This window comes from Camelus dromedarius, chromosome 11 (genome assembly GCF_036321535.1).
Source record: "Camelus dromedarius isolate mCamDro1 chromosome 11, mCamDro1.pat, whole genome shotgun sequence".
Taxonomy (NCBI): Eukaryota; Metazoa; Chordata; class Mammalia; order Artiodactyla; family Camelidae; genus Camelus; species Camelus dromedarius.
Genome location: NC_087446.1, coordinates 30,517,288 through 30,537,595, shown reverse-complemented (window position 1 = coordinate 30,537,595; position 20,308 = coordinate 30,517,288). Strand labels below are relative to the sequence as shown.

General features: G+C 34.5%; 1 protein-coding gene across 5 annotated transcripts in view; it reads left to right on the top strand.

The window, feature by feature from the left end:
• Window positions 1-20,308, top strand: part of CEP83 (centrosomal protein 83) — a 145,454-nt gene that overhangs the window by 113,191 nt on the left and 11,955 nt on the right. For 4 of the 5 annotated variants that reach the window (XR_004140236.2, XM_010989950.3, XM_064491589.1 and 1 more), the window contains 5 exons: window positions 1,240-1,384; window positions 1,498-1,647; window positions 11,944-12,019; window positions 13,839-13,996; window positions 15,609-15,738. Coding sequence is in view for 4 of the 5 variants with exons in the window: in XM_010989950.3 (XP_010988252.2) it covers window positions 1,240-1,384; window positions 1,498-1,647; window positions 11,944-12,019; window positions 13,839-13,996; window positions 15,609-15,738 (659 nt within the window). In the remaining variant the exon portion in view is untranslated. The remainder of the gene's footprint in view (window positions 1-1,239; window positions 1,385-1,497; window positions 1,648-11,943; window positions 12,020-13,838; window positions 13,997-15,608; window positions 15,739-20,308) is intronic. The other variant, XM_064491590.1, reaches the window with a different exon arrangement.

Below are 20,308 nucleotides of genomic sequence, written 5' to 3'. Positions count from 1 at the left end.
CCATGCTTTTTACTGTTATTTTCACATATAAACTCAAATTACTAAAATAGGTCAAACTGAATTTTTATTTCCAATTTTCAGGTTAATTGATTTTTTATTTTAGAGCGCAGATGTATTGTTTTTGTTTCTGTTAAAGTTTCATTCCGTGATCTAACTTTTAAAAAATCAGTCTTATGCTTATGTCATAGTTATTTGAGTAATACATAAATGAGTGAAAATTTGCAGATAGGAGTCCATACTTCCTGAGTTTATAACTTAAATTCTATTTAGATCTTGTGATTATCCCAGACCATTTTAAATCTAAAGAATATAAGGAAGACAGGTGGGTTCCATGTCCAATTTTTAAGTTTTGAAAGTTTTTATGTGGACCCTAGGCCATTTACTGGACCTAGTTCAGCCTAAGTTAATTTTTAAGCTCTAATTTAGTCTTAGAAGGTCCTTCTCATCACGATTTTTTAGAAATTACATTATTTCTGACTTTTTCTCAAGTACTAAAAATAGCTAAATAAGCTTCCTGGACCTGCAACGGTCAAGTTGAGCTCTAGGTGAACTGGCCTCTAGCTGCTTTCATTATTAACTCTGCTTGATGTTGACTAATGGATTTCCATATAGTTAGGGAGCAAATTTTCTTCAGAACTTAAAGAATTTGGGATCCATTTTCGCATTCTTTTTAAACTTTGAGTTAGATGTGAATTTGTTTTAGTTATTCCATATGCAAAATACTTGTCACTTCATTACAAGGAAAATTTGTGAATTCATTGGACAAACTTGAAAGTTTCCAATTTATGTTGGAAATCTTAACAGTTCTGCTGGAATGATAGGTTTTGAAAGCTTCTGTGATTTTATTCACTCTGCTTCCAGCTGGCTTTATGATGATGCTGTTTGTAGGATGTAGGTTACAGAATCCTTTTAGAAGTAAAGTGTTTAAACCTCTATTGATATTACCAGGTTGATGTCCCCAGTGCTCAAGATTCAAATGAGTAAATATATATAACCTTTTATTGAAGTTTTTGTGTTTGTGTGTCCTAAATAAAATGACAGAAAAATTAAATCTGAGTATTAGGTTTTTTTTTTTTTTCATTCTTAAAAGTTTATCAACAACTTAAAGATCTTTGAGAATATCTGGAAAGACTTAACTTTCTGTATTTTGTCTTAGCTTATGAATGCTTTCTGTTAATTGTTATTTTTCTTCTTAGAAACATTGAATAGAGTACATTTTTCTCCTTTAAAAAATGCTAGGATTACAGTCAGACAATGAAATCCTCAAATCAGCTGTTGAACACCACAAAGTACTCTTAGTTGAAAAGGATCGTGAATTAATACGTAAAGTACAAGCTGCCAGAGATGAAGGTTATCAAAAACTTGTGGTATTACAAGATGAAAAGTAAGTACTTAATTACTTTATTTTGTGTTAAATCTCCTTGCAAATGAAAACATTTTGCTGTCATATCATCCTTATTGTAGTTCTTGTAACATCATTATCATCTGCTGTTTTAGGCTAGAACTTGAGAGCAGATTAGCGGATTTAGAGAAAATGAAAGTGGAACATGATGTCTGGAGGCAGTCTGAAAGGGATCAGTGTGAAGAGAAACTGCGTGCTTCACAGATGGCAGAAGAGTCGGCTAGAAGGGAACTTCAGAGTATTAGGTTATGTATGCATATATATTTTTTAAACTTCATTTTGAAGTAATTTCATAGCTAATGAAACATTGTGAAACCAGTATAAAGTATTCCCATATAATCTTCACCTAGATCCCCAAATATTAACATTTTATATAACCATATTATACTAATCAAAACTAAGAAATTAACATTAATATAATCAGGAAACCAAATTAACGTTACTGTTATCTAACCTATAGACTTTATTCAAATTTTACTAATTGTCCCACTGATGTTCTTTTTCTGGTCCAAGATCTAGTCCAGAATCACACATTGCCTTTACTTAGTCTTCTTTAATTTTGAATATATTAATTCTTTTGAAGAGTGCTAGCCATTTATTTTGTAGATTATCCCTCAACTTGAGTTTGTCTTTCTTTTTGTCCTTTCTGAAAATGTTTATTATTTGAATCTAATTCTTTTTTTCTAATTGAGATATAGTAGACATACAATATTATATTAGTTTCTGGTGTGCAAAATAGTAATTCAACATTTGTATTACAAAATGGTCACGATAAATAAGCCTTGCATTCTTTATGATTAAAGTCACGTATACATTTTTAGCAAAAACAACATCAAAGTCAAGGTCATATGTCCTTAGTGCATCATATCAGGAGGTACATGGTTAACTCCACTTACTGGTGATGGTAACTTTGATCCCTTGGTTAAGGTGGTGTCTGCCAGATTTTTCCACCATAAAATGACTGTTTTTTTCCTCTATCTTAAAGGGAGATACTTACAGACTGTGTAAATAGTCTCATCATTCTTTCTCCTGTATTTTTCCACTTATTTTAGCATCCTTTGGCCAAATCTGAGGCAACTTGAACAACAAAATAAACTATAATAAAAGATTATAAATAGAGTAAAATAAGAATCCATGCACCAAACTGATACAATATTTAGGAGGGAAAGCTCTTTTCAGGAGAATTCCAACTGATAAATATAGAAGGAATAATGGAATTAGGAAAACATCATTTGGCAAACACTACAGTAATAAAAATTGTAGGCCTGATGTTGAAATTTTTCAAAGGTTTTTCAGATCTCTGCAGATAACCGTGGTCCCCCCATTAATATAGTGTATTAATAAATTTCCTAACATTGAACCAACCTTAATTTCTGAAACAGCTATCTGTTTCTTCTATAGAAATCAGCCTGTTTAAGCTCTCTAGTTCTGTTGGGATCAATTTTGATAATCTGTGTTTTCATAGAAATTATTCATTTCATCTGTGCTTTCAAATTTATTTGTGTACTGGTCTGCAAAATTGTTTTATTTTTAAATTTCTTCTATATCAGTGCTTACTTTTTCCTTGGTCATTTCTTATTTTGTCTATGTGCTTTCTTCCTCTCTTTCTATTTCTTAATCAAGTCAGTAGTGGTTTATTTTTTTATTGGGGTGAAAAATATTTATATACACAGAAAATTTACTGTTTTAATCATTTTTAAACAAATAGTTCAGTGTTTTTTTAAACTAGGTTTTTGATATATTGAATTTATTTCTGTTCTACCTCATTGATTTCTGCTTTACTCTTCTTTCTGTGTTTTACCATTAAAATTTTTTTATTTTATTGGCATTTAATATACATAAAATAAAATTATTCATTAAATAATGTGAAGATCGATGAACTTTGGTAATTGTATATAGTTGCATACTCATAACCACAGTGAAAGCCTAGACAGTTCCATCATGCTAACAGGTTCCCCATGGCTCTCTGCAGTTGATCTCTTCCCTGATCCCCAGCCTTAGGCAACTCCTGATTTGTCCATGTTATTGCTTGTATCAGTAGTTCATTCCCTTTTATTGCTGATTAATATTCCATTGTATGGATATATAGCAGTTTGTTTATTCATTCCCTTTTTGATGAACAGATATTTGGGTTGTTATTAGTTTGGGGCTGTTATGAATAGTGCTCCTATGAACATCTATATATAAGTCTTTGTATGCACATTTTTACTTCTCTTGGTTACATGTTTGGGAAATGAGATTGTTGAGTCATACGCAAATGTATATTTAATTTTATAACATACAGCAATACTGTTTCCAAATGACTGTGGAAGTTTTCATTCCCAGCAGCAGTATTTGAGTTCCATTTGTTTCACACATCCTGCTGACACTTGTTATTGTCAATCTTTTTAACTTAATAATTGTAATCGTGTCAACTGCCATCTTAATTTGATTTTCCCTCATGGCTAGTAAAGTTTAGCATCTTTCAATGTGCTTATAGGCAGCTTCACTTTTGTGAAGCATCTGTTCAAATATTTTGGCCATTTTTAAAATTGGGAAACTACTGAGTTTTAACAGCTCTTTATGTTCTGCACACAAGCCCTTTGTGAGATACATGTTTTTCAGACATTTTCATCCAGTCTGTGGTTTGCTTTCTTACTTATTTTAATTGTCTTTTGAAAGCAGATTTTTTATTTTTATGAAATCCATTTTGTTAATTTTTTTTTTTTAGTTTATGTTTTGTGTTCTATTTAAGAAATCTTTGCCTAATTCTGTGTCACAAATATTTCTCTTATGGTATTCTTCTCAAAGATTAATTTTTGGTTCTTACATTTAGGTTTTGTGATCTAGTTCATGTTAATTTTTATATGGTGTGAGGTGATGGTAGACATTCATTTTTTGTTTCCATGTAGGCATCAGTTGTTCAGGCACCATTTGTTGAAAACTGTCTTTTCCCCTTTTGAATTATTTTGGTACCCTGTTGAAAATCAGTTGACTATATATGTGCATGTCTCTTTCTGGACTCTGTTCCATTCCATTGGTCTGTATGTTTGTCTTGACACCAATATCACACTCTCTTGACTACTGTAGCTTCATAGTTAAGTTTGATTCAAACAGTGCAAGTCTTCTACTTTGTTCTTTTTTGTCGAGATTATTTTGACTCTTCTAGGTCATTTGCCTTTACACATAAATTTTAAAATCAGGTTATCACCATTTTCAAAAAGACTTGTTAAGATTTTGATTGGGATTGCACTGAATCTGAATTTGAGAAGAGTTGTCATCTCAACAATATTGTCTATCCAGTCCATGAATATGGTATATCTCTTCATTTATTTATGTCATCTTTAGTTTCTGTCATCAAAGTTTTGTAGTGTTCATTGTATATGTCCTGTTCTTCTTGTGTTATATTTTATTTCTAAGCATTTTGTGTGATTATAAATGGAGGTTTTTTTAAATTTCACTTTTTAGTTGTTTATTGGTAGCATATACAAATATAGTTGACTTTTACATATTGATCTTGAATCTTTTGACCTTACTGAAGTCGTGTATCTTCTAGGTGCCTTGTGGATTCTTAGTTTTCTAAGATCATGTTGTATATACATTCTGCTTTCTTCTAGTTTATTTGTTCATTTTTGAGTTATTTTTTGAGTTGGGAATTTAATTCAGCTAATGTTCATTCTTTCATCTTTATTGGTAAAAGTGTTATGCTGAGAATTTTCTTATCACCGCTTTAAGTGTATTCTATAGATTATAATACATAGTGTTTTAATAGAAGATGTATTGATAGAAAGTGTAATTGTTTAATAGTAGGTCAAACTAATAGTTTGCTGAAGCTGCCATAATAAAATACCATAGACAGGATAGTTTAAACAATAGAAATTTATTTTCTTACAGTTCTGGAAGGTGGAAGTCAGAAATCTCAGTGTTAGTAGATTTGGTTTCCCTTGAGGCCTCTCTCCTTGGTTTGGCCTTCTTACTGTGTCCTCACAGGGCCTTTCCTCTGTGCGTGTGTATCCCTGGTATCTCTTTTTTTATAAGGACACCAGTTGTAGGATTAGGACCCACCTATAAAACCTCATTTAACCTTTGTTACCGCTTTAAAGGCCCTATCTCCAAATACAGTTAGTTACATATGGGGGTTAGGACTTAAACAATTCAGTCCATAGCAGGTTTTTTAATTTCCAGGTGGTAGGGTTTTTTGGCTTTTTAAAAAATTTTGTTGTTAATTTCTAGTTTTATTGCATTGTGATCAAGGAGTATTGCTTCTTTATTTCCACTTTATGGAACACACTAATACTTCCTTTGTGACCTAATATATCAAGGCCAGGACCAGGGTAAAGCAAATGAGGCACCCAAGGTGCAAAATTTAAGGAGATACTCACACTTATGTGTCAACAGTGGACTTGCAGGAACCCTGTAGTGAGTCTCCTTTAGTTTTTCACCTTGGCCAGCTCACTTGCCTCACCCCTGTCTCAGTCCTCCAAAAACATGATTAATATTTGTGGGTGTTACATAAGGACTAGAAAAGAAAGTGCTCCATATAAAAGTATAAATTTGATATATACATCCTTAAGATCTACCTTTATTAATAACTATGATATTTAGGTCTTTTGTGTACTTTATTTTTTGTCCGCTTGGTTTGTCTTATACAAAGAGTGATATATTAAAGTCTCCTGTTATTATTTTAATGTGTTTCTATCTATGACTACTTCTCTATGTATAGCATATAGTTGGGTCTTGCTTTGGATCCAAATCAGAGATCTTTTTGTTTTGATGGAGGAGTTAAGTCTGTTCACATGCAGTGAGCTCATGCTTACTGCAGAGATTTCTGGGCAGGAACATGAGAGGTCACTTGCTAGGATTTAGAATTATTTTCCTCTTTTTATTTACAGATGTTTTGAAGTTTGGGTATTTTCTGTCTTCCAGTTTTGTGAAGGTTGTGGTTTTGCATGGCTTTATTGGATCTTATTTTCTGTATTGTTTTGCAGGACTTATATAACACAGAACAAGACATTTGCTGTTATCTTGATAAGTCCCCATATCTGCTTTTTTAAATTCTAAAATGTTAACAACTTCCTAATTATATAAAGTTGAGAAATTTTTAAAATCAGTTTCATTAAGCTGTAGGTTGTATGACAAGGTTTTTGATTTTCATTACTGAGGAAAGAATCACCTTATGCAGATACATATATATTATTTACAAATGTCAAGTTTTATGAGCTATTAATTTAAATGTTAGCTACTACAATTCTAGAATCATAAATCTGTTACGGATTTTGAGAGCCAGTCTTGTCTTACTCTTTGCTTTTGGGTGGGTACATTTTTTAACTGTTCAGGACAGGTTAGGTCTTTTTTTTGTTTTTGTTTTTCTTGTTTTTAAATCTCTCCTTAACAGTCTCCAGAAAGGAGAGACCCACTCCCAAGAACCCTACTCTAATGTTTTATCCTATTATGGTCTCACAGTTTGGCCTTAGAATCTTTTCTGTTAGAATTTAAGCCTGTTTTTCCTGGTTTGGGCTTCTGTTGCCATAGTGATAAAATGTTCAGCAATCATTACTTGAAGACAATAATGAACTTGACCCTTAGATTTTTGTTGTTGTTGTTGTTGTTTTCTGTATAGAACAGCTGTCATTCCTTTAGCTTTTTAAAAATATGTATAATTTTCTATTCCACTAGTCATTTTGATAATTTTTTTGATTGTTCTTCAGTTTCTCCCAGACCGTTTATAATGTGTAATTGACCCCCAACTTATTTTAAAATAAGGACATAGCAACCAACATGAAATAGAGCAGAAGGAGTAATCTGCAAAATTTGTATTTTTTTTTTTAATGGTCTACAATTTTGGTTGTTTTTCCCTGGCAGTTCTGATTTTCTGATTTATAAGTCTAGCTACATCAACTAGGTCTGTTTTGATCAGTTAATAAAATAATTACAATTACAGCTTACTTTATTTAGAATTTGTGATAGGAAGAAAGAGACTACCTTTGGAAAAAAAGGTTTTGCTAAGGATGTGAAAAGTCTAAAGCATAAAAAGCAGAAGTGTCCATTTATTTACAAACAACAGGTATCTGTGATAAGTAGAATTAATCACTGCTTTGGCAGATATTTTAAATTATTAAGGGACTTTATTGACTGACATAAATTGTTGAAAGGACAGGATCATGCTGATCTCATGGACACCTGGATCTAGGAACTCAAATGTATCAGATGAGAGCTTCTTCCCTCCTTTCATCTACCTCCTGTCTTCTAACTCCTGTGTCTGCTTCTCTCCTACTGCTTTCTCTGTGAGGACATGACTGTATTTTGAGATCAAAGAAGGCAGTTCTTACTTGATGATTCAGGTTAGAAAAATCTGGAAAAGGCCCATCACTATGGCCAGGGGGATAGGGCACTCAGACCCTGCCCAAGTTTTATGCCTATTCTGAGTGACAGAAGGGGGTTGGGGACGGGAGGCGGGTAGAGTGAAGTTTGTTATCATTAGTGAGGAGAGGTTGGAGAAATAACAGCAATAACTAAGTAAGGGAAAGGGAACTTGATCATTCCAGATTTTGCTTTCTTTAAAGCTAGACTTCTGTTTTCCATTTGTGGTTTTTTACCTCTTTTCTTAAGGTTTCTAGAAACTTTTTTTTTAAAGTACGTGTTACTTAATATATCCTCCTTTCTACTTATACTCCATTTTGAGATGAATTACCTGTTGTATATCATCTTAGTAGGAAGCAAGGAGATTTATACATGGCCAGCTGAACAAGTTCTTTTACAGAATTTGAACTGCAAAGTAAGTGATGGAAAAATATGTGGCAGCATTAGACAGACCAGACGGTTCGTGTGGCATGTCCTCGTCTGTGATTCTGGTCAATTATTCTAGCCTGGTTCTGGTTCTGTAGTTCCATTGAGTCACTGAGTTCCGCTGAGTCACTGAGTCTCTTATATCTGCCCAGGAATGTTCCTTTTTGTTAATCATGCTAGAGTCAAATTTTCGTCACTCAGAGCAAGACCCTTGCTTTCAGTGGTTTGGTCCAAGAAGAGCTGCTCTCGAGAAACTTGTTCTAAGGATCTGTGACAGTGGAGAAATAGCAAATACAACTTCTCTTGCTTGCCCTGTATTGCTTTCCCTTGATAATGGAGACTGACATCAAGTGAAGACAAGCTGGTGCCTAATATATTACTAGCCACATATAGCTATTTAAGTTTAATTTTAAATTAGTTAAAATTAAAAAAAAAAAAATTGAAAGTGCAGTTCCTCAGTCACACTAGTCACATTTCAAATATGCAGTAGCCAGATGTGGCTAGTAGCTATCATATTGGATGATGCAAATTTCAGAACATTTCCATCATAAAAGAAAGGTCAGTCAGTATTGTTGGACTGTGAATTCCTTAAATATAAGAATTCTGTCTGTTATTCTCTGGTGTGTATGCAACACTTTGGATTTGGCTCAGCATTTGTTAGGTACTCAGTAAATATTTGTGGATTGTTGGAATGACACATCAGCTGCCTGCCACAGAAAACCTAGGCAATAATCAGCGTAATTAGCTACTCTGTACTTTGAAGAGAACTTGGAACAGCTCCTTCTCACTGTTATTCCAAATGTTTCCCTTTGAACTTTTCCACAGCTGCATACTCTGTTGTACCTTGGCCCTCTGGTCTACCTACCAAATACACTTCCATTTTTTCCATAATTTCTTTTAAAATATGAAGTACTTGACTTCATAGTCTCTTGTTCCCCAACTTACCCTTTACCTTTTGATTTCTCCCTGCCAACAATCCAGTAAAGCTCTGCTTTTAACAATTTTTGCTATAGCTTCTGAAGTCTCTGTTCCATTACCTGTTTTGCAGTCTCCACATTTTTTTAAACATGTCACGGATTCTCTGTCCTGATGGCATTATTACCTGGCAGCCTTTTTAAGTGGAAATCATTCTTCCTTCCTCTCTTCTGCAACTAGGGACCACGAAGAGACATCAGTGCTTGTGAACTGACTCTTGCTTCCAGACCATTGTTTGACTAACTTTGGTTAAAATGGCTTTTCCTTTGATACTCCTTGCATAAATCTTACCCCTATCTTTTTCTCTCCAATTAGTGACCTACAGGATACTCCCCTGTACTCACCGAGAACCTTGACGTCTGGCTCAGTTATTTTTCTATTTTCTATCCTTTACCATCGTTCTTATTGACTACAATATTCATATTATTGGCTCATCTAACACCTTAGCCTTTTTTTATTTTATCTTCATTCTGGCAGTCTTCATTTTTATTCTACTCTAACAGCCCCTACGCTTAGCCATGTTTTGGACCTTGTCATCTCTTAGAGCCAGTCCTTCCAAAGACGTTCCATTTCCCCCTCACTCTTTTCTATTCCATTCTCATTGAAGATAATGAAACTGGTAGTTTTTGTACTTTATTTTTTTATTCTTCCAGTCTCTTAGCCTGCGTCCCATGCCTCCCACTCAGCTGGGAAACTGTGTACACTGTTCTTCTGTGTGCTCATTTGTCCTTGAGCAAAGGGTGCTGGATATGAATTCTTTCAACTTCCTACTCTCTGAGAATTCTGTATGTTTATTCATTCTCTCCTCCCTTTCTATTTTAATTAAGATTCTTTTCAAAAAATATGACAATGAATATATATATATGTTCATGTATAACTGAAAAATTGTGCTGTACACTGGAATTTGACACAATATTGTAAAATGATTATATATCAATAAAAATGTTAAAAAAAGATTCTTTTCTCCCTTTACTTCCAAAGTAAACAGTGCTTTTAATCCCCCCTCCTTTGTTTCCTCTAGAGTCTTCATCAGTTAGCCTCCTCTTCACCTCTACCTTTAATTTCTCTGCCTCAGATTCTTATTTTGCCATCAAGTTCCAGTTTAAATTGCATTTCTCTTATGTAGCCTTTACTCGTGTCTTAATGAAAATTAATTGCACTTTCTTCTGTACTTCGTACTTACTTTCTTTTGACTTGTGACATCTTGAATATTCAAAACCTTCTAGGGGGTAGGGTATAGCTCAGTAGTAGAGTGCATGCCTAACATGCGTAAGGCCCTGGGTTCAATCCCCAGTACCTCCATCAAAGATAAATAAATAAAAAACCTAATTACCCCCCCAAAAACAAACAAACAAACAAAAAACCTTCTAATTAAAAGATACTGTACTTTATTCCTAAATCTTCAGCACTGTCTTTTGAAGTATTATCTATTTGTTTTGAACTCTTTTGTTATTGAAATTTAAGACCATTGAACTTACTCCCAAACCCTGATCATCCCTGTTAAGGTTACTTTTTATTTGTTAAATTTAATTATCATTTAGAATCCTAACTGAAAAGATCTTATATCATGGACTAATTTTCTCCTTAAAAAAAGCAAAAATCTCTTATCAGTTATGGATATTTAAGGGAGAAATGGACAGAAAGTTTGAGACAGTTAATAGTATAGCTAGAGTGATGAAATAAGAGTGTGACTGATACTGTCATAGGAGTAAGGAAGACAGGACTGGCCCTCTTTCTTCAGCTCCGTTGATTCTGGCATTTGTATGTAAATGGAGCAATGGATTTTATGGTTTCTTCCATGTCAAATTGTCCCACCAATTTGCACATTTAAATGTCTAATCCAGGATTTGGGTTGGTTCATTCAGTCCATCGACAAATATTTATTGAATTCTTATTAGTGTTCCCAAGAAGCAGTTCTAATTGGCTTCAAAAGGCATGTTAATAGTGCTAAACTATAAGTAGTATGTGCCAAAGGAATCATATTTGAGGTAAGTGTTTGAAGGGTTTTTAGAAGGGAGAGGTTGAGGTCTTATCCTGCCAAACCTAATTAGTGTAAAATCTTTCTCATGAGGTTAGTCTCTTGGTCACCAGAGATTCCCTGCATTTTAAGGTTTTGACTGAATGTGTCATTCCTTTTGAAGAGGACACAAATTGTGAAAGTGTTTATTCATTTCAGGGATGAAAGTTCAGACTTTATAGAATACAGTGTGGTGTACAGTACTGGATAGTTTTCTTTTAAATCCTGAACTTAAAATCAGTAAAACTGCAACATAATGAAGTGGGAGATGGAGATACTTACTTGGGATGGTGGGCATTAAGGATGCATTTAGGAGCTCCATTACCTAGTGGAGTGAAAGTGAAGTAGCAGTGTATCTGAAACCATTCTGTCAATTGTGAACTACTGTACGGCTTGGAAAGGGCTTCTGAACTGGACTGCTCTCTCCTGCCTTACTGACACACTCGCCCACCAAAGGCCATTTGCTCATGCTGTTCCCTACGTTTGTCAAAAACCTACCTGTCAGATTTTTATCTGTGTATTTTCTCATCCTCCTAGATAGACTTGATTTCTCGTTTTCTCTAGGCCAGTAGTTTGTAGAGTTTTCCATGGCAGAAGCTTATTACATTTTTAATTATATGTGAACACAACTTAGTTACCTGAAATCAAAATCTTTGTTCTTAAATCTACCACTTTGCATAGCACAATGCCTGGTGTCAATGTGGGCACTCAAGAAAATGTCTGATTCAGTGAAATATATGAACTATGAATTTTTAATAGTCTTTTGTTGGATTGTGATTTTTAGGTTAAAACTTCAACAACAAATTGTCGATATTGAAAATGCAGAGAAAGAAAAAATTGAAAGTTCTGACCTAAAAAAGGTACTACTTTAGCAAACTATTTAGCATTTTTAAGAAATTGCTTCTTTAAACCTGTTCTGACTCTTTGTTGGAATTTCACATGTAACTATTCTGAAAATATCACTCTAGTTGATAACATATTGATAAGGTTGCTATGTAAAGATAAAAGTGTTTAAACCTTTTTAAGCTCTAGTTTATTAAACATCTTTTATTAACTGCTGTTTTTAATATATTTATATGCTGTGGTCCATGATGAATTTTTTTTTAAAATTATGGTTTTAAGGACAATATTCTGATATTCTGAGTTTAAAATGTGGATTAGAAAAATCATCCACATTTTAAGTTACATGTGTCACTGACTTGCAACTTTACATTTCTTATTTCATGAGCTATTTTTTATTATATTCCTGTGAAAACTAAGAGTTGTATTTATGGAAGGAAATTCATATTTAATTAAAGTTGTTTGGGTTCAGAAAAGATTTACACGGGCAAAACATCATAAGGAGTGAAAATTCCACTTTTAGGATTTATGCTTGTGTGCTAGTGGCATTGTTTTATATACACAGTTACGCCTCTGAGTCTTAACTAGGAGGGCACAGTGTTTGATACTCTGAGAGAAGTGATTTAGTTTCATTGGTGTGGGCTTTCTGTCATCCTATAGATATGGAGATGTATTAAACTCTTTTGAAAGTTGCTTATTCAGTCAGCTATAATACAGATTTAATATTTACAACTCCAGTTAAAAATATTGAATAGTTCTTCATGGAGAAATTCATTCTAAAGTAGAAATCTGAGACACACGATTTTACTTTATTCTTCTGACGGTTGCTCTTTGGACATAATACAGTCCTGTATGTGGCCTTGCTACCATCGAAAGTAATGGAATTATTTCCCATTTACTGCATAAAGAATCTGATTTCTTTTGACTCTTGAGTCTCATAATGGGTTCTTTTGATCTGGAGACTCTTGGCTTTCAACTTCCAAACTTCTCACAGAGAATGGCTAAGAGAGGTAGAAGAAAGTAAAAGAAAAATGAGAGCTGTGTGTTAATTGGTAAAATGGTTTGTGCAGGAAGTAGGTGTACATTTGTCCCAAATGGAGATTATTTGGATGTACCTTAAGAGCAATGAGAATCTCCTAGCCTATGAATCTGTAATTGGATAATCAGCTACTTTTCATAAGAAAAAGTACTCCCAGATAAAAGGTAAATTGGGATGGAGAAGCAGCCTGAGTGACATTCCTCGTTTGATAAATGGTTCTAGAGGCCAGGGAATCCTATTAGGTTTCAGAGCATCTTTCTTCTGCTCAACACTGGGTGTATAGAATGCTTTAAAACTATTTGAAAACAATGTGAGAGTGATCCTTCCTGTACTTATGATCCCTGACTGTTCAGGAAGCAGAACTCCTGGAAGGGTTGCTGGTCACAGATATGTGGGAGTGGGAGAATGAATTTTCTTAGCAGCTTTCTTGGCTGACCTGCTTTTAAAATTTCTGTTCTTTCCTAGGAGGCTAGAGGAAGTCCAATAGGAGACTTTCTCTAGTAGTTGGATTTTCTTTACTCACCTTCCCATTTCCAGTACCTCCTCCAGCCTGTTTTTTGGGGGAAGAAGAGAGAGGACTTAGTGGCAGACTGAGGAATAAGTTTCTTGATGGTCTCTGATTATATTAAGAAATGACTCTGATGCTGATGCTTTTTGTTACTTCATTTCAGGGTGTCCTCAGGGGCGCATCACTTGAGTGGGGCATTTGTGAGGGAAGATGCTTAGTGTCTGCTGTCTCTCTCGTACTCTGTTGTGTTTGTTTAGTGGCCTTATGTTTCTCTTCTTTCTTCTCTTTTAAGCAAATCAGTAGTTTGCAGATCCAAGTGACCTCACTTACACAGTCAGAGAATGAATTGCTGAATTCAAACCAAATACTGAAGGAAATGGTGGAGAGGTTAAAACAGGAATGCCGAAGTTTAAGAAGTCAAGCTGAAAAAGCTCAACTAGAAGTTGAAAAGTAGAGTTTGCTTGTTTTTAACATACAAACTATTTTTTCTTTCTGTTATATTATCTATTTCTTAATTTCTGTTGTATATATTTCTTTTAATGATAATTCCACTGTTGAATGTATTTTATGGACTAAGTTATAAGTACCCCTTGACAGTGTACAATGGTCTTTGGTAATGTACTTTCTGTTTCTAGAGATGAGCTTTGTGGACATTTGAGTTTTTGTTTTTTAAGACATTTAGAGAATAAGACCTTTTAAAATTCTTCCTGACCAAGTATTTTCAAAACCTTTAAAGAAACACTTCTTTGTTCATTAAGTAAATCAATATATTTCTTACTTCAAATACCTAAATTATTCTTCTCAATGCCAGAGAACAGAAAAAAATTTTTGATGTGCAAAACTTACTTCCTAGAATTAAAACTATAACCTTTTGGATTTTCCTTTTGAAAAGCTCATTCATTTGTTTATATTTTTTGGTCTTGAAATCTGTGAGTAGTAGACAGTTTAGTCAACTGGTAGGGAGATGATTTTGGTGATTAAGATCTTATATTCTCTGGAAAGTTTTGTTTAGATATGGTAGAAAACTACTATTTTGTATTTACTTTGTGACTATAACGTCATTATTATAAGTTTTTATTTGAATTTACAAAAAATTCTTTTCAGATTTTTTCTTCTGAAGGCTACTTTGCCACATAAAGTTTTTTTCCTTTAGTTTTTCTGTTATTTCATATTTTAAGGAAGGAAGGAAGGAAGCAAGATAATTGTCCATAATGTGTTGTGACTTACCACAGGGTCCAAATTATTTTGCTTATATTTTGCAAAAAATAAGAATTTGTATCTTGGGATTTTCAGTGTTTGACTGAATTATCCTTAAAAATTCTAATCATAGTATACCTAGCAGATTTAACTAATTCATTATTGGTTTCTGAATGTTATTTATAGGATTATATAGCAGAAAATAGCTGGACTAGGGGGGTTCAATAGAATGTGATTTTGGTCCCAGCCAAGACCCTTAAAATCTGTATGACCTTAGGCATGTAATCTGACTCCTCAGGATCTGTATATCTCATTTGTACTTTCTATAATAATGATACTAAAAATCATAACGCATACAGAAGAACTTTAGAAATGAAAGTTGTTATGATGTTATTATAAAATATCATTGATATGAATTTTACCCTAGTCAAAAAACATACCACATTAAGATTTGATACTAAGGTTGATTTTTACATCTTTGTTTTTAATAGCTTGGTGGTATCATGTTTCAAAGCTGATTATCAGTTGCCTTGCTGTAACCAAGTGTAAGTCTTTAAGCAAGTTAGTTAACTGCTCTAAGCCTCAGTTTTCCTCACCTGTAAAATGGAGTTGATAAAAGTACTTAACTCAAGGGGTTATTTCGAAAGATAAATGATGTAGCACACATACTGTTCTAAGCACGGTCCTGGCTCATAAAAGACACTCAGTAATGGCAGTGTTAGCAAATATGTGGCCGGCCATGAATGCCTGCAGTTAGACAATGAGGGATGTGGGGAAGTAGGTAATGAGATTGATTATACTTCTGATAGTATCTCTTTAACTCTAAGAGTTAACTTCCCATGTTTTGCATACATTATTCTGACAGGACGTTGGAAGAGAGGCAAATACAGTGGATGGAAGAGAAGCATAAGCTTCATGAACGTATCACTGACAGAGAAGAGAAGTATAATCAAGCTAAAGAGAAACTGCAGCGAGCTGCAATTGCCCAGAAAAAGGCAAGTGGTTCTTATTAAAGTGATTTCTGTAGAGTAAAACATAACTATTTTAGGAGAATAAAATGTATAATTAAAACTGAGATTTTAGTAATGTGTTTAATTTGATATTTAAACATGACATTTTGCTGTCAACCTTGCAAAGTAAATTGAGAAAAATGCAAACTGCTCAACAGGTTTATTTCTAAATGTTGTGTACAAGTCAGTTTGTCATAGCCCACATGCATTTTTCCACAGAGACAGTGTTGTTCATTAATGAAGTTTCTAGACCAGCCTATACAAGTCTTATTTAACTCATTCTGCTCTTAAATTATAGGGTTATTCGGCCTGTTTCAGCTGTGCACTACTGCTTGGAACATTGTTTTTGTGGTTAAAATATTTTGTCTCCAACTCAGGTTTTAGAAGCAAATATCTCCTGTCCCCAGCAGGGGGAACTGGGCCTTCCCCAGGCTTCTGAAACAGCCATGGTAGTTCCCACAGCCATAATCTTTTTCAAGTTTTATCTTTGCAGGCATATTTTTTCCAGAACCTATAAAACTTTGTTTTCTGGCAGCTAGGCCAGGGCATCATGGAAGTTATGTTACCAGATGATCCATCTAAGTCAGTGGTTTACAACTTCTCTGCTCGGCAAACCCAAGTAGTGCAGCATAGCCTCGTCAGTAACCACAGCTCACTGAAGCAGCGATTTGGAATTTATTTTCAACAAGATTGGGGCATGTGTGTGTGTGTGGGAGAAGGTAGCATTAAAAGAAAAATCCTGCAAATGATTTGATATGTCTCCATTTGATAGGTTCCCTTAGTAGTGGCATTGCTTCTGGGGAAGTGAGGAGGTCTGAAGTGAGAGGAAGGTGCTTCTAGACATAAGCACACCAGCGTCTTAATGTCTGTATGTTTTTGGAAAGGTTAGATGTTCATATTTGTATAAGAGGAGAGAACTGTGTATCATTTACATATTCTGAATTTGGAAATCAAGGACACAGTTCTTCACCTATTTATGTTGTTAAATATAGCTGCCAAATGTGTCCCAATAGTTGGAGTGACAACACGAGAAGTCTAAAGGTCATTCCTTTCCCACTGTCTTGGTTTATGAATAGTGCTTTTCTCTTCCCATTATGCCCAGAGTAGTATAACATGGAGATTAGAAAGCAGCACTTAACTATGTAGGAATCCCAGTGTTTTACACTCACATGTAAATACTTACATTGCTGTTCTGTTGTTTTTTCCCTATGTATAGCTCTTCTCTTTTTCTGTCCAGATAAGTACTGAGCAGTGCTTGTGTATTGATGGGATTTCAGTGAAATGTTTTATGGCTTGGGATGATCACAGAAATCCTACTTATGTTTCCTTGTACTGTTGGAAGCCTAAAAGCCTCTGAAGCCAGATTTTAGCTAGAAATCATTAGAAATTATAAAAGCTGGTTTTATCTTATAAAGAAAAACTTTTATGTTGAGGTTTTAGAGATATGTGTCTTAGGGATCAGATTCTAATTATTGAGGTTAGTTTGGGTTGACTTCTTTTGGAGCAAAAGTGACATCCAGTGGTGAGAGAGATTATCAACTAATCATAGGTAGTACACCAGGAACAGGGGAGGAGGTGATACTTTAAGAAACCTGCAAAATAACCTTTCATCAGTGATGTAGAATAATTTTTTTTCCTACTGAAGTAACTGCTAAATTATGGGTGTGAATATAGTTAAGTATCTGTTGTACTTTTTAAAATGGGATCTGTACATTATGATTTTAAATTGTAGGAGATTCCTAAACTCAATTTAGTAAATAATTTATGTCCCAGAGCTGTCCCACCATATGGGACACTGCCCTAGAGGCTTACAACTTTACATCAAAGGGGAAAAACAGACAATACATGTGACATAGAAACACTGTAAAAAGCATGTAACTATATATAATTTTAGGGATGGAGGATATTAGCATTCAGATAGCTTTTACAGATTAGAAAACTGGATTAGTAGGTAGCCAAGATCACTTGACTAGTAAGAACACCATGACGAAAGTCTGCATCTCTTTGTTCTTTTTTTTTTTTTTTTTTTTAATTTTTTAAAATTGAAGTACAGTCAATTACAATGTGTCAGTTTCTGGTGTACAGCACAATGTCCCAGTCATGCATATACATGCATATATATATATCTCTGTTCTTAATTCTGTGCTTTTTCTGCACTGTTACACTTTTAGTTTCTCTCTTTAGTTCCAAATACTTAACTGCTCTTCTTTTCATTGTGGCTGTAATCCACCTGCATCTTATTTCCTGTGGCAGAATAATCACTATAGCATTAATTTCTTTAACCCAGATCCTTTTCTCATTGAAGTTAAAGATGATGCTGCTATAGGAAAATTTTGGTTATAAGATTACCTAAATATGATTCATAAAAATGCAACAGACTTTTTAAGTTTCTTTAGATGACTTTTTTGTGTAGTAAGAGTTAAGTCACAAAATATTAACTCTAGAGCAGAAATCATAATCCTTCGGAGTTGCTTTGCTGTGAGAGGTTCTTATAACCTGATAGGGAGTAGCAGCTTTATTTTTTTCTCCCCAAACTAGATAAGATGGCTCACTGCCATTTGAGTGTGTTCATTTACAGCTCCAACATCCTAAGCACAAAGCTTACGTCATCTCTAGTAAGTGTTTTTAGATAGAGTCTTTGTGTAATGATAGTGTGCTGTGTTGATTTGTTTGGAAAAGCTTGACCAAGTATCTTGAGTTGCAGTGCCCTTCTGTGATTAATGGCTTCTCTGTATATTTTTCCCTGCACATTGTTGAAGTGCGAGTATGAAAAGAGATCTCTTGGTATGAGCACAATGAATTGTGCTTCTCCTGTTGAGGCATTTGAAATGATAACTTGTTATTTTTATCCTAAGGTATGTCTCTCTGAAATAATTCTTGGTTAGACGCAGTTTTGAATGGTTTTGAAAAAGAAATGAGCCATAGTCTTAAAGTTGTAAAATACCTATTGAATATGTTGTGTGGCCTAGCATTCTGTTACACACTGGAGGGAAAATAGAGGCCGTGATTGATTCCTGCCCTTGATGACCATATAATCTAGTTGGAGAAATAAAACAGCATGAAACACTAAAGAATCTATTAGTCATTTCCAGGTCAGCTGTATGGACATGACATTTGAGAACTACTCTGCTAGAGAGAAGAGAGCCTGAAGACAGGGAAGCCAGTTAAGATGCTATTATATTAAACTTAAAATGAGGTAAGAAGTCTGGAATTTGGGCTTGAAGGATGACTCTGAGAAGTAGTCTCAAGGGAAAAAAAATAATAGAATATGGTGTTTAAATAAGAAGACAGAGAAAAAAATGAAGTATTTTAGCTGTGAGAGAATATAAGTGGAGTTGTCACAGTAGAATGAAGAACATGTGCCTGTTGAGTAGAAAGAGAAAATATATTTGACTATAAACACACAACAGATAAGAAGTGATAAGCAATGCATTCGTGTAGACACGTCCTAGACTCCCAAGTGAAGATACTGCGTAGATAACCAGAAATGATGGATTGTAAAGCATGGAGATCAGTAACTCAGACTAGAGATGTGTAATTAGACACTTGAGATTTTGGAAATAGTTGAAAAATAAAAGGACTAAGAACTAAGTTGATTTGGAAAGAGTTGCTAGATTCAGTAGAGAAGTGGTCATAGAGGTAGAAGCTGTAAGCACGGTGTTGTAGAAGTCAGAGAAAAAGTAAGGTATCAGAGATAAATAGTCATGGTTATTGAAAAGAGTTCCGTGAATATGGCTAGAATGTGGTTAAAGGGAAATCCTAGCTTTGATTCTTGCATCAGTGTTCTTTTGATTTTTCTTTTACTCTTTAGTGTTGTAACATTTGTGACACTAAGGCATCCATTTGACTATCCTGTGATTGTATTGGACTGGTAAAACCAAAGTCAAAATCATTCCTACAGCCTCTTTCCCCTCTGGACTTTCATTTATTTCAGTCGAAAGTCACTCTTCCAATCACTTAGGCTTCAAACCTTTGATTATCCTGAGGGCTCCCTTTCCCCAAATCTGGTCATCACTGCTTTAGTTTTCTAGGGCTGCTGTAACAAATTACTACAAACCGTGTGGCTTAACACAACAGAAATATATTTGCTCACAGTTCTAGAAGTTAGACTTCTAAAATCAAAGTGCCAGGAGGGCCATTCTCCCTACAAAGGCTCTGGGGAAAGATTTGTTCTGTGCCCCTCTCCTAGCTTCTGGTGGTTGCTGACGACCTTACCTGTACCTTTTTTTTTTTTTTTCCAGATGAGGTCACTCTGGAGTGTTTTCCAGCACCAACAACCAGTTATCTAATTCTTTGGACACCAACTAGGTGTCCAGCAATTCAGTTCAATTCTGACACTACATCTGATTCCACAAATTAAAGGGTTTAGTCTCATAAGACTGCCCCCAGGTCAGGTGCCAGGTCCCTGACCATCTATACTGCTGACCAACTGGCTATAAATTGGGATTACCACAGTACCCCCTCACCCAGGTTCATGGAACTCAGAAAAACATTTTACTTGCTTTTACTGGTTTATCATAAAGGATACACTCCGAAACAGCCAAATAGAAGAGAT